This window comes from Chaetodon trifascialis, chromosome 6 (genome assembly GCF_039877785.1).
Source record: "Chaetodon trifascialis isolate fChaTrf1 chromosome 6, fChaTrf1.hap1, whole genome shotgun sequence".
Taxonomy (NCBI): Eukaryota; Metazoa; Chordata; class Actinopteri; order Chaetodontiformes; family Chaetodontidae; genus Chaetodon; species Chaetodon trifascialis.
In genome coordinates this window covers 914,234-938,759 of record NC_092061.1, presented here as the reverse complement: position 1 = coordinate 938,759, position 24,526 = coordinate 914,234, and the positions used below count along the sequence as shown (strand labels likewise).

Genomic DNA, 24,526 nt, shown 5'->3' with positions numbered 1-24,526 from the left:
TTTGTTGCCAACTTGATGTTCTAATGGCCAGACTTTTGTTCATGCAGAAAGACCTCTGGCAATGCCAAATATGTCTACGTTTGATTTCAATCATAAAGTGCTTAAACCTGAGATATCTGTGGAGGAGGAGCTGACTTTTAACCATTTTACGACCCGTTGAATGTTTCTAATATGCATGTTATTCTACGAGAGGGCAGAGCCCCGTACGTCATGACGTCACACAGGCCTGGCTGCCATGCTCCGTGCCTCGAGCTGTCATCATTTTACCGGGAGAGGCGAAGGGCATCCGGAATACCGGCCGAGAGGGAGCCGCTAAAACTCGGTTGTCGAGGTCAGTAACCAGGACTTTAGATGAGTACGACGTCTCACCGCCTACTGGTAGACATTCTGACCTGCTGTCTCACACGGGGACAATTCAGAGAAAACCAAAATCCGCCCGGAGGAATTTGAGTAAGACAAAACCTGTTAGCATGTTAGCCGCATGCTAGCTAATGCTCAACCCGTTCCGCGGAACTGGCTAACGATACTGTGAGGGGCAGGTCATCTGTCACAATACTCGCTGAAACTGTCGGTGTTGCTCACAATTATGTTTCAGTCAATAGATGATAAATGCAGATATTAATCGTGCCGTTAGCTTCACAACGCCCGTTCAATTTTACGTCAATTAGCACCATTTAGCCGCTAGCTTAACATGCTATTAGAAATTAAGAGTGGAAAGTAGAAGCTAACCGGCTAATTACATAACCTAGCACGTTAGCTCTGAAGCTAATCACGTAGCCAGCTTGTGCAGAGTAATAATCAACGCCTTTAGCTTCAGTCTCTACGTTCTGTCTTTCTAAACATTGAGAAGAGGTCATTTTACAGTGTTTTGATAAAGCAGACAGTAATTTTCGAGAACTCATGACTCGTGAAAGGACAAAGTGACTGACAGTTGCCGTAGCCAATGAGAAGGATTTGGGGTCGTGTTTCCGGGCGGGATTTCTGTCAGACTCCAATAAAGAGGCCGGGTAGGCCGACGGTGGGCGCGTCCAGGCCGTGGTGAGGGAAGGAGAATGGAGGCAGGCAGGGAGAGCCAGCAAGGTCAAAACACAGCCAGAAAGTCCAGCTGAGGATTTCCCAGGTCTGTCTCACCGGAACAAACACGGCTGTTATTGGCCTGAAAGTGTCTTCCAGGTGTTTCCCAAATGTTTTCATTTCATTTCTTATAGTGAAAATGTCGTACAAGTACTGAACATGCACTAAAAGGGAACACGCAATTTAAAAAAAGAGAAATAATGCTTAAGTTTAACCTTTGGGGATAAAGACCTTTATAAATTGATGTTACCACAGCACAAGCTGGTGTGGTTTAACTGATTTTTGCCCAGAAAATGTTCAATAAAGGTATTGATTGAACTCTTTGCTGAAGAAAATAAAGGATGGTTTCTTACCTGTAAAACCACATTTAATTTGGCCGTTATAGTAAAATGATGAATTATGTCCATAGAAGTGTTTTTCTGTGCGTTGTTTTCCAGAGGACTGAACAACACGTCCCTCAAAGCAAGATAAAACTTTGCCGACAGTCAGTCAGTGTCAAAATAAGTGAACAACCGTTTCTGAACATCTATGACACAAAACACAATTCAAGGTTTTTATTATTCCTAACTTTCACTGCCTCTGTTCACTCTGTGAAGCCGTCTGTCGTCCCTCCAGTCTGAGATGACTGAGAGACATTTTTAACTGAGGACTGAAAAGTTCATGTTGATGATGAGTTTGTTTAGTGGAGACGTCGCCTTAGTTTGCTGTTTGAAAGGTGAACACACAAACTCTGGTTCCCTCTAACGCGGTGTCTCTGTCTCCCTCTCAGTGGACAGTGGACATTTCATTGGTTCCTCTCTGTTGGGACTGACCTCGGTGGAGTGAGTTTTTGTCCCGTCGTCGTTCTGAGGTTGAGGACGTCTGGACCGTTGGACTGACCACCACCGTGTGTGTGTGATACTTTAAGGACTGCTGATGCATCGTTTAAGGACTTGTGCGGCGCGGTTGCGTCCACTCACCGCCTCACAGGCGGCTCAGACTGTTGGCCAGCAGCGGCCAATCACAGTCACCACCTCAGGTGGCACAAGGACGTTTCAGCCAATCAGGTGTTACACTGCACCTGTGGCCTCAGAGCCGTTCTTGAATGGGACGAGCTCCAACTACGTGGAGGAGATGTACTACGCCTGGCTGGAGAACCCCAAGAGTGTTCACAAGGTAAGGATCAGTGCAGCCCGGTGGAGGGGGGAGGGAGAGGTGGAGGAGTGGAGGGGTGAAGGGTGGGTGGAGAAGTGGAGGGGATGAGTAGTGGTGGGTAACAGATCCACAGGCAGTAGAAACACATACAAGAGACCAGCACACGATGAATCGTATGAAAATTTCTCCAAAGCTTATTTTTTTTAACACAAGAAAGAGGATTTTGAGACATTTTCTGGTTCGGAGAGAGGACAGTTCACCCAGCGGACATTTTCAATAGTTAAAGCAGTGAAGAGCTGAATGAAGACAGAATCGATGGACGATACGTATGTTTTTTATAACAGAAGAACATCCTCCTTCTCAGGAGAAGTCATGTTTTAAGGACAAAAAATGATTAATAAAGTCCATTTGAGTGAGATCATGGGCAAACCCTCCAGCGTTGTTTCACTGCTGGATTCACAGAAAGAGACGTTCTCTTCTCTCAGCTCATTTGTTGATTATTGTCCCAGAGTAACTCAGCAAGTGCCTGCATGAAGCTGACGTCCTGTACTGCTGACGGGGTAGCGCCCCCCCTTTGGGCCTGGATGGAGCTGACGGTGTTTCACCCACACCTTTTAACTTGAGTCGTTAAGGACAGCCAGTCCAAGAATAGCATCTCGAAGCTCAGTCACATGACGGAGCTGTTTTACCGTCCAGTGTGAAGCCAGAGGAGGCCGATCTGCAGCGACGAAGAGTAACGTCTTAAACTCTTCTCCTGACAAACCTTTACCTTAAAACAGGTGAACGCTGGTGTCCTTAGTAATGTATGAGGTGCTGTGTGTATTTGTGCTCTGCGTAGAAGAAAAACACAGTTCAGTCCAGAGTCAAGAAACCGTCCACATTATTTCCCACGATGTCCTCCCACTGCTTCACGAACAAACCTTCAGTGTGTGATTCTAAAAGCAGGTAGAACAAGTATTTCTATTATTTCATACCTATAAAGAAGAGCTGTGCGTGCGTGCGTGCGTGCGTGCGTGCGTGCGTGCGTGCATGCGTGCGTGTGTGTGTCATGTTACATGTCACTGTTGTTATTTAAAGATCAGTGTGACCCTGCTCTGACTGACTTGGCAAACTAGCCAGCAGGTCTGAACATATACTGTACGTACATACACACACACACACACACACACACACGTCTGCCATCAGAAATGTTCTGCATTTATCCATCTTATCCAGCCGTGATGGCGAGGAGAGGAGGCGGCAATGGAGAATGTGGCGATCGACTTGTTGGCGAGCAGGCTCAGGTTAGCTGCTGTGGCTAGCTTAGCACAGTGCAAAGTTCACAGCTGTACTGTTTATGACAGCTGCATCAAAAATAGGTTGATTTGTGATAAAAAGGAAAATTTCGTTGTCAAAGACACACACAGGTGGACGGACACAGGTTCAGTGTGGACACAAGCAGCTGCAGCAGATGATGAGTCTGCGTTAATCACAGCACAGACACTGTCTGTATGCACCTGTCTGTTGCCACACACCTGTGGCTCTGTCTTACAGCGCTGTGATTGGATGATATTAGGACTGATCTGCTCTGTCTCAGAAACAAGTGCCGTTAGAGCTTTTGATGGATTCTCTAAACAACAAATCAGGCCGGCAGTTCACGTCCCTTCATGAGTTCATAGATCTCTATATGTTCGTAGTTGTTCAGGGACACTTAACAGCATAAAAGAAGAGTCTTCTGCACATTTTCTGCTTGACACTGAAGAGACACGAGTTGCAAAGAGGTCGGACAGCAGCGTGCTGAATGAGTCAGACACATCCTGTTAGTCACTTGAGGTCTTGTGGTTTAGTTTTTTCCTCTGTCCTCCTTTAAAAACAGAAAACTGTTCGTCCGTCTGACCTCGGGAGTGCTTTCGGCCACATCTCATGGCTTTCCTCAGTGAATGAAACTTTCTCAAGTGTCTTTCAGCTTGAACTTTGAAGTCTGACGAGCTCCAGCCGGTGGGTCGACAGGAGATGCTATTAGCAACATTAGCATTAACATTAATGCTAACTTGTTAACGCCAAATTCAACAGACTGACCGGCAGAATAAAGAGTAAAGCAACATGTTGAGCCTCAGGTTTGAAGCGAGTCCTGCTTTGTTTTGACGTTCAGAGTGTCTGAAGTGAAATGACTCGCAAACATGTAGACTAAGTAAATATTCAGATGCAGATATTTTTCCCCGTTAAAACTGAAAGCAGCAGTTTGAGCTGGAAAGGCGTCACAGGTTTAATTCCACTTTCTGCTTATTGACTGGAGCTGCTGGGTCGTGTCGTTCTGCCAGGAGGCTTAAAACAATGCGACCAGTTGGAGCCCAACAGCCTCAAACGACTACTGCTGGTTAAAAGAGTCGTAGAACAAGAAACACGAAGCCGAGTTTCTACCAACATACACTCAACATATCTGATTCACAGTGACTTTAATTAACGGTTCTTAGAGTCAGAGTTAATTTAGAAGGAATGGAGAACACAGAACGTAATAAATCACTGGGAAAGTTGTTTTTCTGTGCCGCTGGAAGGACCGACGTCACTGCCCAGGAATGATGCGTTTGATTGGGAGCATGCAGCCACAGACTCAGTGAGCTCTTCATATAAAACAGAGTGAGAAATGGTTTGTGCTTCGTCTCACTGGAGACGGATCACTGTGGGACGCAGGGAGGCAGGCTGGCATGTCGTCTGTGTGTGAACTGTGTTTTGGGTGGGTTTGATTGAACCAGTCTGACTCATCCTGTGGTTCATGTTCACCAGTAGAAAGTGAAGGAATTTTCCAAGAAAACTGAGGCTGGAAGAGCCGCCTTCAGGAAAAAATCAAAGTATTTACCAGTGCTGGAAGAAGTACTCAGATCCTTTTCTGATACACAGAGGATACATATGAACATATGTCAATGCATTTCATGGCTTTAGCAGCAAGAGTGTCAGCCATAAAAAGCTGTTAGATACGGAGTTAGATGTAAAGGATTGTAACCAGGGATGTCCCCCGAGTCCGAGTCATTTGATTTTGAGTATCTGCCGATACCGAGTCCTGATCCGATACTTCTATAAAACATTATGAAACGAACTAAGAGCAAAGACTAAGATCCAGGATGTCCCTTATTTTTTTCTATTTTTTATTTTTTTAACCAATGGTTAAAAAATGGTTCATCATGTCTTCCTGAATATTGGTAGTAATTTGAGGACATATTGTTCAGCAGCTGGACAAACCTGCTGAAGACTCACCGGGTGGTCTTCTGTCATGTTATTAAATATCTTCTCATTTTGTCTCCTTCCATCTCTTTCTCCCCATGGTTCCCTCCTCCTTCTGCCCTCCAGTCGTGGGATGTATTTTTCAGGAACGCTAACGCCGGCGCTCCCCCCGGTGCTGCCTACCAGTCTCCTCTGGGTCTGTCGGCAGTGTCCGGCCTCGTCGATCCTCAGCTCTCCTCTCTGGTTGGAGCTCAGCCCAACGTGGAGAAGCTGGTGGAGGATCACCTGGCCGTCCAGTCCCTCATCAGGGCCTATCAGGTACTCGTACACACCGTAGGCAGCATAAATAGTGGACGGAGCAAAGTCAAAGTGCCAGGTGATGGCCAGCAGGGGGCGACTCCGCTGGTTGCAGTAAAGAGGTCTGATTGTGTGTGAGCTTGTGATGGATGGGACCTGGTGCCATATCCCAGACTCCAAGATGTCAGAAAGGGCCAGTTCACCAAAATCGTGATGCTTTGGGCATGTAACCAGGAGGTGTGAGAGGCCATGGGAAGGTTCAAAGAAGAGGAAGCAGAAGAAGACATCAGTCTGCTTTGTTAATGGGGCCACAGACAAACATTTGGAACCACTGAGCACTAAACTGGTTTAGTAGACGCCTCCACTCACCAAGTTTAACCTGAAGTTGAATTTCATTCGAGTGGCTGCTCTGCCCAGTTTTTATTTCCACACAATTAAATTGAATACAACATTCAGATTAAGATTCTTCTTATAATAGTGAATCTTATTTAAAGATATATTCCTAAAAGCTGAAAGCACGTTTCATTTTCTCATGCATATTTCTGGATCCTGACTTCTCCCTGTTAGACGGTCCGTGACTGTGTGATGTGATTTTTAACTCTTCTTCTTCCCCAGGATGAGCTCAGGAGAGCAACACAATAATGTCATTCATGAAACTGACTCTTCAATTCTTGTTTATGGTGGAGATGCATATTTCTGTATGTAACTAAAGTGGAGCTCCCTTCATGCTCTTACTTTGAATTATTACATGAAATCTTGACATGTCTGTAGTTGCTGGTGTCATGAAAGGTTTGGGGCATCTTGTTAGAAAGGTTGAGAAAGCCGTCCTGCTGATGTGGCTCATGGAGGTCCTCACAGGTCCAACACTGAGTGTGCAAACTGATATTCACAAAAAGAAATCTGATGTGAAACAGACCTGAGCAAACGAGCCTGATCAGAGGTGAACCTGTAGAGAGCAGCTCTCTGATGTCAGACTGGACCAAACGGACATGAAGCTGGATTTAATCAAACATCAGCTTCTCAAAGTGAGGAAGACGAGGTGTACCTGCAGACGTGCACCTGGCAGCTCCTGATCGCTGCAGATCAACAGCACAGCAGTGAGCAGCTCCGTCACTACATTCATGTTGTAAGATCAGAGTTGGATCATTTCCCTAACTCGAACGTCCCTGACGCTTTAATCAGGAGGGAAAATAAACGTATGAATCAGATCGAATATACCAATAAAACAGGAAGCTGGTTTCACCTTTGTCATGCTCGTCAGTCGTCCTTCCTGTGAGCATGTGCAGCGTTACTCGTTACGATCAGCACAGCGTCATTTTCAATCCAACAGTTCTGATAACTGAGTATGTTTCTGTGGCTGTTTCCCAAATTTAAAGTCTGAAACCTCACATTCCTCTCATTCTTATAGGACGTGCGTCACATATACGTTACTTATTTTAATCAAACAGAGGGAATTGGAAATAAAGGCCTGTCTCTAATACAAGCCCTCATCTACTGAAGGTGAGCTCTGCTCTGTAGCTGAGGTAAATAAAGGCTCCAGTGAGTATTTCAGAATTTACAGAAGTAACAGAAGCACTTAGTTTTCTGATTCAATTCAGTTCAATGTTCCTTTATTCGTCCTGCGAGGGGCTAAATTCCAGTTTCACAGCAGCACCAATAAAGTGGATAGAAAGATAACCTCCATTAAGAAACTGGATTTCACTGAGAGTCCTGAGAACATTTTCCACACAGGCTGATAGATAAATGGTCCTCAAACCTGCAGCTGCTGATAGTTGATCTCCAGTAAACCCAGCAGGGTTACTGGTGCTCATCAATGTAACAGTCAGACCAGGTCTGGGACAGACCAGGTCTGGGACAGACCTGAGGATAATTCGACCTGGTCCAAAATACAGTTGGCTCAAAAAGAGGAGCCAGACCAGCAGCAGACCTGAGAGCCACAGCAACCAGCAGGACCCCGCCTGGACCTGATTAGACTGAGTGAGATGTAGTCCGGACTGTCCCAGACCGGAGTCCTGTGTCAGCCCCCGTCACGTGGACCTGTGAAGACCTCCAGCAGCCAGGCCTGCTGTCAGTGCTGTCTATATTGTGATAACAGGTGTGTGTCTGTGTCTGTGCTGGGTGTGTGTTTAGGTGATGGGGCATCACAATGCCCAGTTGGATCCTCTGGGAATCAGCTGTGTGAATTTTGATGATGCTCCGGTCAATACCGGCTTCCAGGATGTCGGTGAGAACGCCAGAGCTGACGAACAAACGAACTGCCTCCAGCCTGTGGTGTTAATGTTGCTCTTCCCTCCCACCCTCCCCCTCCCCCTCTCCCTCTCTCTTTCTCTCTCTCTCTCCCTCTCCCTCTCCTCCTTCTCTCCTTCCTCTTTTTGCCAACTCTTCCTTTCTTTGGTTGTCTTCTCTTTTATACTCTCACCCTGCTGTTGTCTGACCTTCTTCTTCTTTCCTTGATTTTGTATCAAATCCTGTCTCGATGTTGATCTTTTTGCCTCTTATTTGGCATTCCTCCTTTTCTTTCTCTTTCCTTTCTTTTCCTTTCTGAATCCTCCACCCCGTCCTGCTTCTCATCCACTCGGCTGTCCACGTCCTCCCGCCTCCCTGTTTCGCCTGTTTCGTTGCATCGTGTCCCCTCATCATTTCATTCTCTTCTTCATCACCCTCTCCCTCATTTCGTTCCGTCCTATCCTCTTCCTCCTCGCTCCTCCGCCTCCATCCCTCCTCCTCCTGTCCCGGGTGGGCTCTGTGCTGTTGTCACTCCCTGTAGATCCGAGGGCACCATGTGGCCCAGTTGGACCCTCTCGGCATCATGGACGCCGATCTGGACTCGTGTGTCCCCACTGACATTATCACCTCCTCCGACAAGCTGGGTGAGGAGCTAAACCCTGGAAAACCACCAGGACGTCTTTTCCTTCCCCTGCTCCTCCTGTGTCCTCCTGGTCTGCCTTGCAGTCCGGTTCTTTCTAAGTCTTTGGCCAGTCGGGGACGTGTGTCAAAGTTTCTTGTCCTGGGAATGTTTCTGTGAGTTTGTCTTGAACTGAAACTTTATTGTACATGAGAAACATTTCTTCTCAAGTACAATGAAGTCCAGAGCTTTCAGCTTCTGAACGGGACTCTTCCTGAACGTTCTCGTGTACATGAATGTTTCAGAACTCTTAACAAAACCTGAAACTCAAATGTTCCTGGAACACAATTGTGTATGATGAATGTTTCACAAACTAAACCAACAAGTTTGTGTAATTGAAATAATTCTGGAAGTTTCTGAAACCTTCTTATGTACAACAAAAGTCTGTTGAGCTAAATCTGAATCCTCAGTCTGTGTTAGACCTTTGTGGACGTGTGGACACTGATTGTTCCTGAAACTTTGAACCTTTCTCTTCACTCACGATGTGCACTGGTCCCCGTCAGGGACTGCAAGCTTCTGCGAAATGTCCTCACAACCTGGGTCAAGCTGTTTTATAGGTTTGTTGAGAAAGATCTTAATTGGATTTGCTGTGCAGAAATCAATTTGGCCCTCAGGTGTTTGGATTTAACCTTTTACACCTTTTCTAAAGGAACAGCCACGACATGCGGGCTGGAACGAAAAGAACAGTCAAGAAAGACCCTAACCCTTAACATAACAGCAGACAGAAAACAGAAACAGACAGAAGACATGACAACATTGAGACGTTACTCAAAGAAAGATTAGATTCTTTGTAGTTAGTTGAAGTTAACTGCTGACCTACTTCTTGTCCACGTTTTCTTAAGAAGCTGAGGTTAAAAGTTCAGGCTCGACCTTGAAGATCTCCTCTTAAGGTTCAGTTAGTTCCTGTTCTGGAGCCTTCAGAAAACTTTGAAAGGAGAGTCTGTACTCAGAAGTACTCAGAAAAGTCAAAGTGTGAGTCTCCGTCGCTCCACGCCCACAAAGAGAGCGTGAGTTGAGATCGTTTTCTCGGCTAGACGTTCAGAGTTTGAGGTGATTTCAGATCAGGTGGCTGTCCTTTGGCAGACACTTGACCCCAGCACCATAATACTGTTCGCAGTGCTTGGATCAGCTGGCATCAGCTGTTAGCTTCATGCTAACCCTGCGGGTCGCGCTGCTCTGGACTTTGCAGCATCTTTGCTTTTTGCTGTTTGGCTTCTGCTTTGACTTGTTAGCTCTCGGCTGTGGCCGTGCTAGCTTGTTGCATTCGAAACGTCTGGTTCATTTGTGTTGGCTGATGGCTGATGTAAAGACTCTGAGGCTGTTGACCAGCTCTGATCTTTGTCACCACTGTTTTCACATGGGTGGGCCGATCTCGTTTCACCTCGTCATCATTTAGTCGGACACGGTGTTAAGGCTCATCAGTTCTGTGTTTTGGAAGCAGGCTGTGTTGCTCTAACCAATCAGCAGCCTTGTTCCTCTCAAGGTCAGCTCAGAAGCTGTGGCGTAGAGAGCTCTGATTGGTTAACTGAAGGCCTTTGGGCTCTCTCGGCTCAGACTGCCACTAATTGCAACTTAGCTTTAGCATTGCCTGTCTGCTTTTCGTGAACATCCTGATTCGCCAGCTGACATGAGCACAGCTCAGTCCGTCATACTCAGAGTACTCCATGACTGTCACGATAATGGACGGATGGTGCTGCAGACAGAGTGTGAGACACTGTGTGAGAGCAGACTCTGCGGCGTGTGGACAAAGAATTCACAGTTTGTAGTGAAAACAGAGCATTGAGCTCTGTGTTCGGGCTGCTCAGGAATTAGTTGCGTCCCAGCTGTAGTGAAGGTGACCTGTGCAGAATGGCTTCTTCTGGGAAAACCCTCAGTGTGGGTTGGTTGTGGTGTGGCTTCTGTATTGAGGACTTTAACCTCGGCATGGTGTTACTGCGTCTCTGTTTCTCCACCACTTCACTCTAAAATCCCAGCTTCTCTAAAGCGACCCTCTGGACTCTGAATGAGCGGTGATGGAGATGTAGAGACGACGGGGCTGGTGTTGTGCTGTGTGACTTAGCTGTAGACGGTTGTTGGCAGTGGTAGAAAATGGCCGTGGATGTCGAATTTAAGCAGGTCACTAATGGTTTCCGGGTGTCTCTCCCTTTGCTGCCCCCTGCTGGTGACCTTCCAGATGTGGCTGTGTTCAAGGAGAGGCTGAGAATCCTAACGGTAGGAGGTACGAGAAACGACATTGCTGGTGTGACTGCGCAGTGCTGTGAAGGCAGTAGTTCATCTTTAGTGAAGTATCTTTACTGCAGTACGTCTACAGGAAGTCCAGGATGTCAGAAACCATCCTGCGGGATCAGTTTGTGACGTCCTGAGCCGCCTGTAGAGGTCGCTGCACTGGGTGGGGGATAAAAAAAAAAGCAATATTTCATTTGGTTCAGTGTCTTTGCTTTTATCAGAAGTGCTTCTGCAGGAGCTCCTGAATGTTTTACCGCCAACAATGGCGGCTTGAGGCACACAGTCACCACCGCTGGACCAGTTCTTCACATTAAAGACCAGGCTCGACATTAAAATAATGACAGTGCAAAACGGACTTCATAGACTAGGAGTTATGCTTTGTTTCTACAGATATTCAGGCATACAGATACCAGTTTGGCCCTGGAAAACTCAGGCGGTGCAGGTGGATGTGAAGGGGTTAAAGTCTCACCTGCCGCAGTGACGTAGTCCTGTTTACACAGACATGGATGACCAGGCCTCTGTGTGCTCATTATATTCACAATATGATCAAAACTACGACACAGATGTAAGCAGAGTGACTCTGAATCACCTGAGAACTCGTTTCTCTTAATAAAGAAGAGGAAATGTGTTCATCCAGAGATCAGATCCTGACTTAAACCTCAAAGCGGTTCATCAGAATGTGATTCAGACAAACAGCCCTTCACTTTTAGCTTCACGAGCAGCTGCGTCCCTTCCTTCACTGTCTCTCAGACCTGATGTTTGCCGTTCTTCACTCCTGTGGAAAGGTCGTGTCCATGTGGTGATATCAGACATTGAACCAGAGTGAAATGTCCCTTTAAGACCTCAGGACACAGGAGACATTGTGGGGACACTCAGAGAGACTGAGTGGAGGATGTCTGCTGTCCCTCCGACCTCTGAATGTCTCCTGTGTGTCCTGGCCGGTGTCGTTAGCTCGGTTAGCTTCTAGCTGCTGCTAGCGCCCCTCTCTGTGCAGTAAACGGTGGATAGTCTGCAGAGGTCCTGATAGACGAGCTGTCTGAGCTCATGTGAGCCTACAAGGTGACGTCAGAGGATCATTTTTAACTGTGGCCACAAAACATTGAAGCGTCGTCTCTCAGAATTCAGCACCTGGAGGCAGAAAAGCACCTCGTAATGCTGCATCCAGTACTTCTCCCAAATAACCTGCAGTCTGTGACTACTTCCAGGCAGCCCGGCTTGTGTTTGTGGAGCTTTATGCACATTTAGTTTTATCATTTTACTGCAGATAAGAAGGACTGCAGCTCTCAAACTATGACATCCAGCTTTTATTACCCTGTTCACTTATAAACATGATTTACAGAAACAAGCATTATAGCATCAGGTGGATTTTTAAGCTCAGATGAAACTTTTAAAGAACATTTTTACTTTCCTCATCGGATTCTAACAGTGAGCAGGAGACAGCTGAGCTTCGTCTTATTAAGTATTGAACTATTAGTTTTATCAGCTCCTGTTTTAGTCAGCTGTGGCCATGCGTTTAAAAATCATGTCCTCGCGTCACGCTGTAAGTTTGACCTGCAACACCGGCTGAAATGTCCTGTTTGTCTCAGTGATCGACTTCCACACCTGTTCGTTATCCTCAAAGCTTTCAGAGCTTTGCCAAAAAACAAACCAACACTCATTCAAAGAGGAAAATCAAGTGAAAAGGAGTGTTTTTCAGCCATGTTGTCCAACGTCTTGATGGACTTCTCTGTATTTTGGTTGCTTCTGATCCTTTTCTGGTGTTCCTGCATTAAAGATGGAACAAGCAGGAAATGAAAGACGTGCATCACTGACAGGAAGCGTTCAGCCTGTGTTGTTTAGCTGTTAGCTTGTATGATGTTCAGGCGATGCGGTGCGAGGCTTCAGTCTCCTGAACCGGACCTCTTTTTGTCTCTTCATCTCTTCTTCTGGCTTTCTCTCTCCTTCATTCTTAATTTTGATCTCCTTTCAGCTCGTCCTCTCTGTTTTCTGCTCTGCTCCCATGTTTCAGGCCTCTTCAGTGTTAGCCTGACAGTCTGCAGTGTTGACTGTTCAGTTACCGTCCTCTTTGATGGACAGACACATGGAGGTCAGCTCAGGCCTGCTACATCGTTCTCGTGCTGATGCTCTGTATTGATTCTGTTATTATAGTTCTACTTCACGCAGGAGCTTAGTTGAAATACTTCAGATAAAATCATTATGCATCAGAAAGCTCCATGATTGGTTGGATTAGAAGTGGAGAGACAGCTGTGAGACATGTCAAACTCCTGGAGTGTCTCTCAGCTTGCAGGATGTAGAACAGCCTTTGTTGGTCTGTAGGAGTAGCGGCAGCAGTGTGACGGCGTGGAGCGGCTGTGAACACGTGCATGAACGTGTGACGGTGAATAAGTGAACTGTGACTGTGTGTTTCAGAGTCAGACTGCCACACACACTTGAGTGTCGGCTGCAGGCGGAGCGGTAAACACCTGAACCCCGTCAGCTGCTGTTCGTGTCTGCTTTGAAAAGGCCTCGGCTGAGATGTGCTGTTAGTGGAGGAGTGTCCTCCTCTCTGAGTGTTCCTCACCCCCTCCCCCTCTTCAGAGGAGGAGGGGGTGAGGAGCGTGAGTGCGAGGCTGAGCAGTGATCGTCTGCCTGCTGTCTGTAGACACACGCTGCTTGTTGATTGGCCAGCTTGGCTGTCAGGTGTGTGGTTGTTTTGTGACTGTGCTCCCTCCTGGCTGCTCAGCTCGTCGGACGACTTGTAGAACCTGTGTCAGCTTTCCCATTGGCTGAATCAGCTGTCGGCCCGCCCCGCTCAGCCCTCTGATTGAGTGTTTTCTGCTCACTGAGCGTAACAGGAAACGTTTACGGTCGTCCTGTGGTGGATTTAAGGACACTGCAGGATTGTTACGTGATTTATGTTTGAGGTCAAAGACGACGGCATTCTCCTCAACATCCTCATCCTCCTCCTCCTCATCCTCCTCCTCCTTCCTCTCTCTCATCTCTCTCTTCTCCCTCATAACATGTCATTCCTAACTGTTACATAATGGGTTTGGAGTTGAAAATAACAGATTAAGTGTGTTTAACCCCCAACATGTCACCCATGTTCCCACTCAGTCGTCCCTGCTGCCATGAACACGGCGCTGCTCTCTGTGGAGAAGAGGAGCGTTTTCATTTCTGTTTTATTTACATCCTAAAGAGTCCATATACCAGGAGGCCCTCAGGCTCCGGTTCCTCTCAGGTGCTCGACACTCGCCCTCAGTCTGGTCTTCCAGACTTAAAGGGGTCAGCAGAGGTCAGGTGGTCTGATAAATGCAGAATGCTGGTGCAGGTCTGGATGACGTCAGTGCAGAAAACAGCTTAAAAACGCTTTTTAGTTCACTGCATCATGAAGAATTCACTTTTCCCCGTTTGAGTTTTTCACTTTGAGTCATTTTCGTCCCCTCAAAAACTTAATCAACAGACGTCACATGACACTTAGACATCAACACCTTGAATACTGTCTCTTAAGGTGTTTTAAAGTGTAAAAATCAACTTGGCGGCGCCCCCTGGTGAACAAACTCTGTAACTGTTTCTAATTAACATTCACACACGTCATTGATACCAACCACGCAGAGGTGTTGAAGTCCTCGGGCAGCGTTGGAGGACATGTCTGCTCACCCCGACAGCATCAGCGCTCGTCACAACATGAGAATCATGACCTCTGACCTCAGATCTGATTCTTCTGCCCTCCTGGTTTCCAGAGACGAGCTCTGACCGTTTGATCGTGTCACTGTTTATCCGCTGATCCTGGTTCTGTTCTCGGCTGTCTGTGATGAAGTCTGAACATCAGTTACACTAAAATATTCTGTAATTCATACTGTGTAGAGATTCTTCTGCATCCTCAATCTCAACGTTTACGGCTGGAAAAAACAACTATACAAACCCAAAGAACTGTTTCTGTGGACTTGTCTCGTTCAGTTCAGCCTCGGTAGAAACATGTTTCCTGGTGTGTTGGCTGTTTGAAATGCCTGGAAGCCTTATCACCACCTTTATAAGCACCAATCACAGATAAGAGCTGAAGAGATCTGATGCCAGACAGATCACACAGCGTCCAGTGGACGGAGCAGCTGAGTGAACCCGAGCTGCAGCCTCTGATGGACGCCTGATGGACGCAGATCTGCAGCGTCTTTCATGCTCGCGTCTCGTTTTCAGCTCACAGTTCATCTGTTAGCTGCTAAAGCATCAGTCTGGTGTTATTCTCTACTTTCATGAAGTCTCATGTGCAGAGTCAAACCAGCAGCAGCGAGATTCGTTTTTAATTCCTCAAACAGCTGCTCTCGCTAGCTTCGATCAGACAAAGATAGAGCCTCTGTCGGGACTGATTTCAGCGGTGTGTGTGTGTGTGTGTGTGTGTGTGTGTGTGTGTGTGTGTGTGTGTGCGTGCGTGTGCGTGTGCGCGCGCGCGTGCGTGCGTGATGAAGGAATAGCACTGATGAGTTCAGACAGCTGTGACGCACTGAACTGTTAGCGGTTAGCGGTTAGCATTGACTGCTGGTGTGAGTCTGAACATGGAGACAAACATTGATTATCACCACACTGATCTGAGCTCTGTCACATCTGGTTTGATGTATGAACCTGCTGATTGGCTCACTAACGATGTCTCCTCCTCTTTATTTTTCTTTATTTTTTGACTTTTTGTCGGACCCCGCCACTGCTCCTCACTCCTCCTGCCACTTCACTTCACTGCGTCTCGTCTTTCCTCCTCTGTCCATCTGCTCCTGTCTGCACGGTTAATGTCCGTCTGTGCTTTGAGAAAATGTCCTGCATGTCCTCTGCGTTGATGGTGCTCACTCATTCATGCATCGCTGACTCATACATGCATGTCTTCATCTGTCCACGGCCTGTTTGTGTGTCTGTCCGTCTCTTTGGCGTCTGCTCCCTGCGTCCTTCAACCTTTTCTCACCTCCTTCCCTCTGTTTTCTCCCTGAACCCCCCCCACCACCTCCCTGCACCCCCCTATCCTGTGGTGCATCATGGGACATGTAGGCTTCTACGGACTGGATGAGTCCGACCTGGACAAGGTGTTCCGGCTGCCCACCACCACCTTCATCGGAGGCTCTGAGAGCGCCCTGCCGCTGAAGGAGATCATACGCCGGCTGGAGGTAAACAGGGCTGATCATGAAGGTCCCAGAATGTGAAGAGTTCATTAACTGACTAAATAACTGATGCCCATTTAAGTTAAGATAAGATAAGATAAGATAAGGCTTCATTGATCCCACACAGGGGAAATGTAGTCATTACAGGCAGCAGGTTACCAAAAGCAGGCACTGAGGCATAAAGAGGTCAAAGTTTACAAGCTGCAGAGTCAAAGGAAGTGAAAATCACAGTGTGTCTGCATTCAGGCAGGCGACGCTTCTCTTCCTCTCTCCTCCTCTTCACTCGTAATAACTGAGTGTACGTCATGTGACTCGCTGTCAGTCAGTAACTCACCTGAGGACTCACCTGTGCTGTGTCTGTGGCTCAGATGTCGTACTGTCAGCACATCGGCGTGGAGTTCATGTTCATCAACGACCTGGAGCAGTGCCAGTGGATCAGACAGAAGTTTGAGACTCCAGGTGTGATGCAGTTCACTCTGGAGGAGAAGAGGACGCTGCTGGCTCGCATGATCCGCTCCACCAGGTGACCGCCTCCGTCAGCCTCCATCAGCCTCCGTCAGGCAGCTCAGGTGGATGATGAGAGGAGGTGTTGATTGTATGAATGTGTGTGCAGGTTTGAGGAGTTCCTGCAGAAGAAGTGGTCTGCAGAGAAGCGTTTCGGTCTGGAGGGCTGTGAGTCTCTGATCCCTGCTCTGAAAACCATCATCGATAAATCCTCTGAGAACGGTGTGGAGGGCGTCATCATGGGCATGCCTCACAGGTAACACGCGCGCACGCACGCACACACTCAGGTTGTGTGCTTCCTGCCCTCATTGCTGGTCTCGCCTTCTTTCAGGGGTCGTCTGAATGTTCTGGCCAATGTGATCCGTAAAGAACTGGAGCAGATTTTCTGTCAGTTTGACTCCAAGCTGGAAGCTGCTGATGAGGTACTTTAACTGCTCTCAGATCTGTCCCTGCTGATGTTACCTTGTCACAGTAAACAACCCGACTGCCTGCAGACTCCGACGAGACCGGACCGCCTGAGCATCTAACAGCTGACAAATCAAATCCAGACCTCCACTTTGACTTCACTGATGTTCTTTGTTCATTTCAACCAGTTTGAAGAATTTCTGTTCTCGTCACTTAGTTTGAGGAAACGATCGTTCATCCGTTGTGCGATGCTGTAGAGGCAGTTTGTCCCAGCAGTGGACATCCGTATCATCTGTCAGCATGTCGTCAGTATAAGAGCTTAAATTTAGTTTTTCAAAGTGTGTGCTTCGTCTCTGTGTGTGAACAGGAACAGACGACGCTTTTTTAGGACAGGTGCTTCGAACAAGACCGAGGTTTGAGACAGACATAGTGGTCATAGTCTCTGTGGCCAGCAGGGGGCTCCAACAGGAGGAAGTCACAGCTTGTGTTTGTTGAATCAGAGGTCTGCAGGCTGACTGAGCCGCTGCGTTTCCTCCTCAGGGCTCTGGTGATGTGAAGTACCATCTGGGAATGTACCATCGCCGCATCAACCGCGTGACCGACAGGAACATCACCCTGTCTCTGGTGGCGAACCCCTCTCACCTGGAGGCCGTGGACCCCGTGGTGCAGGGGAAGACCAAGGCCGAGCAGTTCTACTGCGGAGACAACGACGGCAAAAGGGTGAGACTGACATCTGACTGAGAGAAGAAGAACCAAAGTTTAGTTCCACGAGTCGCTCTGAAACGTTCACTGACTGCTGTCATGAGTTTTACTGAGCCTACAGGACGAGTCAGGACACCTTAAATCATCAGGACCAGCAGAGCCTGCCACTCACCTGCACCTCTGTTCCTGTTCCACCGCAACGACACGCAACTACACAGTCACTCTGATGCAGTGTGTGTGTGTGTGTGTGTGTGTGTGTGTGTGTGTGTGTGTGTGTGTGTGTGTGTGTGTGTGTGTGTGTGTGTGTGTGTGTGTGTGTGTGTGTGTGTGTGTGTGTGTGTGTGTGTGTGTGTGTGTGTGTTCAGGTCATGTCCATCCTGCTCCATGGAGACGCAGCGTTTGCAGGACAGGGCATCGTCTATGAGACCTTCCACCTGTCTGACCTGCCGTCGTACACCACGCACGGCACCGTGCACGTCGTCGTCAACAACCAGGTAAGAAACGCAGGCCGACGTGAATCGACCTCAGTGACGAACAGTTGGACAGACCGCTGACCTCTCTGACGTCCTGTCTCCAGATCGGCTTCACCACGGATCCTCGCGTGGCTCGCTCGTCTCCGTATCCGACCGACGTGGCCCGAGTCGTCAACGCTCCCATCTTCCACGTCAACGCCGACGACCCAGAGGCCGTCATCTACGTCTGTAAGGTGGCCGCCGAGTGGAGGGCCACGTTCCACAAAGACGTGGTGGTCGACCTGGTCAGTGCCCCCCCGAGCTGTGAGCAGTGTGGCCCAGCGTTAGCGCGAGCCCCGTACTGACGTGCTGTGTGTGCAGGTGTGTTACCGTCGGATGGGTCACAACGAGATGGACGAGCCGATGTTCACTCAGCCGCTGATGTACAAGCAGATCAAGAAGCAGAAGCCTGTTCTGCAGAAGTATGCGGAGAAGCTGATCGCAGAGGGCGCCGTGAGCAGGCAGGAGTACGAGGTAACGGCACACAGCACCAACACCAGCAGCTGACAGCGTCCTGCGGCTCCCAGGAGGCCGTGCGGCTCCCAGGAGGCCGTGCGGCTCCTCTCAGAGCAGCAGTAGCTGTTTGTGCTCAGCTGCACACTTATATAGTCAATATGTCTCCATGTGACGCTTCAGACTGACGCTCAGTCCTGAATGACGCTGGACACAGCTGTGCGTTCGACCAATCAGCACCTGACATTCCAGCCTGGACGTCCCTGTGGGGGACGTCAGCTGTTTGTATGACGCAGTCAGACGTTCGTTGGTGCGGTCTGCTCATGCAGCTAAATATTTCTGTGAAGGCTGAATTGGCTCTCCTGGTTTGTCCTCGTGTGTCCGTCTCTGCTTGCAGGAAGAAATCTCCAAATACGATAAGATCTGTGAGGAGGCGTACACTCGCTCCAAAGACGAGAAGATCCTCCACATCAAGCACTGGCTGGACTCCCCATGGCCCGGTGAGGGAGGACGGGGACGGAGTGTCTCTGGCCTTAACTTCTGCTCCTCGGCTGTGTTTACACTGACCAATCACAGTTCATTAGACAACTCAGAGACAGAACTGGAGACTGGGGGACCTCTGTAAGCAGGTCTCAGGTCTGGATCTAGATCTGGATCTGGATCTGGATCTGGATCTAGATCTGGATCTGGATCTGGCCTCAGTGTCCTGATCAGTGTTCCTGTTCTCTGTCAGGCTGAAGTGTTGTTGTTGTTTTCAGGTTTCTTCACTCTGGACGGACAGCCTAAGTCCATGAGCTGCCCCTCTACCGGTCTGACTGAAGAAAACCTGAACCACATCGGACAAGTGGCCTCCTCCGTCCCTGTGGAGGACTTCACCATCCACGGAGGTCTGAGGCATTTCACAGACTTAGTCTTCGTATTTATGTTCCACTGAGAACTGTACTCAGGTACTCCGTGCCCACAATGTGGTTTCAGGTCTGAGCCGTATCCTGAAGGGCCGCGGCGAGATGATCCGTAACCGGACGGTGGACTGGGCTCTGGGAGAGTACATGGCCTTCGGATCGCTGCTGAAGGAGGGAATCCACATCAGACTGTCAGGACAGGACGTGGAGCGAGGCACCTTCAGGTAACACCCAGCGGCTCGGTGACGTCCAGCACTGTGTGTGTGTGTGTGTGTGTGTGTGTGTGTGTGTGTGTGTGTGTGTGTGTGTGTGTGTGTGTGTGTGTGTGTGTGTGTGTGTGTGTGTGTGTGTGTGTGTGTGTGTGTGTGTGGTCCTGGTCCTGGTCCAGAGTAGATCAGGTGACCGGGAGCTGGTCTGGAGTCAGCCCAGTCCACACGTACATGGGTATTTCTTAAAACTGGTTTTTCCTCTTCTAAAGTCTCCCCCATCTCTGAGAGTCATCCTGCAGACTGATGCTGTTTGTCCTCTTTCAGCCACCGTCATCATGTCCTCCATGACCAGAACGTGGACAAGAGGATCTGTATTCCCATGAACCACGTGTCCCCTGACCAGGCGCCATACACCGTCTGCAACAGCTCGCTGTCCGAGTACGGCGTCCTCGGTCAGTCTGAGCGCGCGCATACACGCGCACGCACACGCACACACACACACGCACAACACACACACACACACTGTCCTCTCAGCAGTCAGCTCTTCGGAGCTCAAACGGTTCGTTTGTCCGCAGGCTTCGAGCTGGGCTTTGCGATGGCGAGTCCCAACGCTCTGATCCTGTGGGAGGCTCAGTTTGGAGACTTCCACAACACGGCTCAGTGCATCATCGACCAGTTCATCTGTCCTGGTCAGGCCAAGTGGGTCCGACAGAACGGCATCGTGCTGCTGCTGCCGCACGGCATGGAGGGCATGGTGAGGAGACGCACGCGCACCGCCACTAAACTTTATTCATACAGCACTTTTTAAACGAGGGCTGATCCAGGATTCAGACGTTTCAGGAGGCAAATAAAATTTAACAGTATGCTGCCAAAAAAACACACAAAAAATCAGTTTATTTGAGTTCTAATGTCAAAATCCAGTCAGATTTTCTTCCTTTAACAATCTGACGTGCGTCCACATTAGCGAGAACAGTTTCAGACAATAGTCCAACATCCAGCAGTCAGTGCTGAGAGATGTGACGGAGCTCCACCTGGTGGACGTGTGAAGTACTGCGGACACTCCGATGCTGCTGGTCTGAGCTTAACAAAACTTTGTGTGCAGGGTCCAGAACATTCTTCAGCTCGTCCAGAGAGATTCCTCCAGATGTGCAACGATGACCCCGACGTCATGCCGGTAACACACGCGCTCGTGCACACGCACACACACACACAGCAGCTCCCCTGCACTGACGAGTGGGTTTAACACAAAGTGATTGTGAGCCGTCGTCAGTCTGAGAGATTCATCAGAGCAGAATCACGTTTGATCCTGATCCTGTTTCAGTCTCACAGGACGAAGTACAAGTACTCAGGCTGTTTACTACAGTGAAAGCAGTAAAACTACAGTGTACAAATACTCTGAGTTTGACTTTCCTGCTGATGTTTCCAAAAAGAAAAAGTTTCACTTTGACTTTAACTTGAATCATCTCTCCTCCTCCTCCTCCTCCTCCTCCTCCTCCTCCTCCTCCTCCTCCCCCCCTCTCTCCCCCTCCTGTCTGTCTGTCTGTCCGTCTGTCCGTCTGTCCGTCTGTCTGTCTGTCTGTCTGTCTGTCTGTCTGTCTGTCTGTCTGTCTGTCTGTCTGTCTGTCTGTCTGTCTGTGTCTCAGACCATCACAGAGGACTTTGCGGTGCGTCAGCTGTACGACTGTAACTGGATCGTGGTGAACTGTTCTAATCCTGCAAACTACTTCCATGTTCTCAGACGACAGATTCTCCTCCCATTCAGGAAGCCTGTGAGACACACGCACGCACGCACACACACGCACACACACACACACGCACGCACAGTTTGTTGATTTGAGTTGTTGACAGAAACATGATCAGACTTCCTGTTTTCCCTCCAGCTGATCATCTTCACTCCCAAATCTCTGCTGCGTCACCCAGAGGCCAGATCCAGCTTTGACGAGATGCTGCCTGGTACTGTGGTCATCATCATCATCATCATCATCATCATCATCATCGGTGGTAGTTGAAGCCTCACCTTCATCGTCGCTCCTCTTCTCCTCTTCATCTCCGTTTAGGAACTCACTTCCAGAGGTTGATCCCAGAAGCAGGCGTGGCGTCGGAGCGTCCGGAGGAGGTGAAGAGGGTGATCTTCTGCACAGGAAAGGTTTACTACGAGCTGACCAAAGAGAGGAAGAGCAGAGGGATGGAGGCCACGGTGGCCATCACACGCATAGAGCAGGTAGAACACACACACACACACACACACACACACACACACACACACGCATGCGCGCGCACACACACACACGCACACACTGACCGTCATGTCCACTTCTCTCTTCAGTGTTTTTCCTCCTTCATGTTTCTGATGATCAGAAGTCTGGAAACGAGACAAAGAACAATAAACAAACAATAAACAAACAATAAACAAACTAACTGAGGCATCATGACGTAAATAATGTCCTCTCTCCCTCCCTCTCTCTCTGTCTCTCCCTCCCCCTCCCTCTCCCTCTCTGTCTCTCTGCCCCCCCCCGTCTCTGTCTCTGTCTGTCCCTCTCTGTCTGTCTGTCTCTGTCCAGTTGTCTCCCTTCCCGTTCGACCAGGTGAAGGCAGAGTCAGACCGTTTCATGAACGCTGACCTGGTTTGGTGTCAGGAGGAACATAAGAACCAGGGTTACTATGACTACGTGAAGCCTCGCATCAGGACCACCATCCAGAGAGCCAAGCCCGTCTGGTAACCGTCTTCATCGTCTTCATCGTCGCGTGTCAGTTTGAGCGTCAGTGACCGCTCTGGGTGGTTGACCTCTGACCTCTGTGTGTGTCTCAGGTATGCTGGCAGAGAGCCGGCGGCGGCTCCGGCGACAGGAAACAAGAACACTCACCTGATGGAGCTGCGGCGCTTCCTGGACACCGCCTTCGGCCTGGACGCCTTCAAAGACCAGCAGTAGACCTGCAGCACCTGGAATAAACCCTCACCTGTCTGACCTTTGACCCCCGACCCCTCTGGATTCAGTTGTGGCTCTAACTGCATCGTCATCATCATCATCATCACACACTCATACACACATTCACTCTCACACACACACACACAGACACACACACACACACACACACACACACACACTGTCATACTGCACACTGGAGTCTGCAAACACTCTACTGTTGAGGGAATAGTACAAATAATACACAGTCAGATACTGTACACTACGTCAACAGTACACAAGTACTGCGTACTACCTAGTACACAGCGTGTATCAGATGACCACGAGGTGGCGCTCTGTTTGACTTTGGCACCTCGTTCTGTGTCCTCGTCCTCTGAAGCAGTTTACTGTGTACTAAGTAGTACTGCAGTGTCCTGTCAGCACAGCAGGACGTGAGCGCGGCTGTCCCCGTGTGTCTGCTGACAGCGGAGTGATGTCATCAGATCATTCATGTCAAACCCAAAATGTTCATTTCAGAGAGAATCTGATTGATCTGCAGCGACTGAACAACGTCCAGGACGAGGGACGCAGTGAGTCACCTCGTCCTCGTCTTCATCTGAGGACTCGTGTGTGAGGCCGCTGAGGGACACACGGTGACTTTGTCCAGCTGTCCACATACTTTTGGCCACGTGGTGTCGTTCAGGCTCAGGTTCATGAACTGTTTGTTCTCGTTGATTTAAAGCAGAACGTCAGAGACAGTCACAGCCCCACAGGGTACTTTTACCTCCACTGAGACAACATGGACTGTGTGCTGTCTGTACTGTCAGTACTGCGTGTGCTGTCAGTACTGTGTGTACTGTTGCAGCAGCATCAGGTTCAACTCCACCACAGAAATTTATGAAAATGTAGAAAATGATTCAAAGATTAAAAAAAAAAGTGGAGAAACTGAAGATCTCGTCTAAAATTGGCCAAATTTTGACTGAAGTCTGGTGTGACCTGATGAGCGGCGGCCTGATGAGCGGCGGCCTGATGAGCGGCGGCCTGATGAGCGGCGGCCTGATGAGCGGCGGCCTGAGCTCAGAGGAGTCCGATGCTCGGCTGGAGGAATGTTTCCTCAAACAAAGACTCGGCTGGTGGATTGAAGCCTGAAGCTGAGTGTACGCGCAGAAACACACACACACACACACACACTTTCCTCCGTCCACACAAACACAAACACTCCAGCTGTGTTGTGTAAGAGCAGGTCATCATCACTCCACACACACACACACACACACACACACACACACACAGGATCATCACACTCCACACTTCACCTGAAACGTTGCAGGAAACATTTTATTTTAAGTTTCTTATAAATGGCTCGTTAGCATTGTTAGCATTGTTAGCGCTCCTCATTGAAAATGAATGGGAGCCCGGCCAGCTGGGAGGCGTGGCAGCGTACTGTTCGAGGATTGGAATCACTACAGCAGGTGGAGGTTTTTAGCCTTTCAGCAGGTGTGTTAGCTCCTGAAGAGAAGTCTGTAATTAGTCACCACGGAAACGCTGAACACTCGCACACTGAGATTTTATTGTTCTTTATTTGGATGGGATGTTTTGGGAATGAAATGGCCGAAGTCTGAGCTGCGAGGCGTCCCGACATCAACCAGATGCACTGCTGATTTTAACTGACCCCTCAGCTCCCCCCCTCTCTCTCCATGTCTCTCTCTCTCTCTCTCTCTCTCTCTCCATGTCCCCCCCCCCCCACATTTATCCCGTGCCAAAATGGATCAGAGCGTCTCATGTTTTTATTCTTTTTCGTGTTGGCGAGCAGCTGAAAGAACTCTGAGCAGGAAAACAAACGACAGCAGAAGAAGAAATCAGCTGCAGGTGGTGTTTTTGGGCTTCTGTGAGACAAAGAAAATGATTTATTTATTTTCATAATAGGGGATTGAAATTCTCTTCATTATTTTGCTTCATTCAATAAAGAGTCCTGTATGTACTGAAGA

The 24,526-nt window shown here is 48.7% G+C and overlaps 1 protein-coding gene across 4 annotated transcripts; it reads left to right on the top strand.

The window, feature by feature from the left end:
• The first annotated feature begins 256 nt into the window (after window positions 1–256).
• ogdha (oxoglutarate dehydrogenase a) lies at window positions 257–24,526 on the top strand. Of its 4 annotated transcripts, none has more exons than XM_070964109.1 (23): window positions 257–331; window positions 1,844–2,229; window positions 5,533–5,724; window positions 7,834–7,927; window positions 15,839–15,954; window positions 16,317–16,471; window positions 16,562–16,708; window positions 16,784–16,874; window positions 17,398–17,577; window positions 17,925–18,053; window positions 18,137–18,316; window positions 18,393–18,545; window positions 18,922–19,024; window positions 19,283–19,411; window positions 19,500–19,650; window positions 19,960–20,087; window positions 20,211–20,389; window positions 20,738–20,809; window positions 21,279–21,404; window positions 21,516–21,588; window positions 21,693–21,856; window positions 22,197–22,351; window positions 22,445–24,526. In XM_070964109.1, exons 2-23 carry the CDS (start codon window positions 1,990–1,992, stop codon window positions 22,563–22,565), a joined length of 3,078 nt encoding a protein of 1,025 aa, XP_070820210.1. In that variant the 5' UTR covers window positions 257–331; window positions 1,844–1,989; the 3' UTR covers window positions 22,566–24,526. The 4 variants fall into 4 exon arrangements, with proteins under 4 accessions (XP_070820210.1, XP_070820209.1, XP_070820207.1 ...); XM_070964108.1 differs by lacking the exon at window positions 7,834–7,927 and adding an exon at window positions 8,471–8,573 and having other exon boundaries at window positions 261–331; XM_070964106.1 differs by lacking the exons at window positions 257–331; window positions 7,834–7,927 and adding exons at window positions 8,471–8,573; window positions 10,782–10,826 and having other exon boundaries at window positions 1,883–2,229.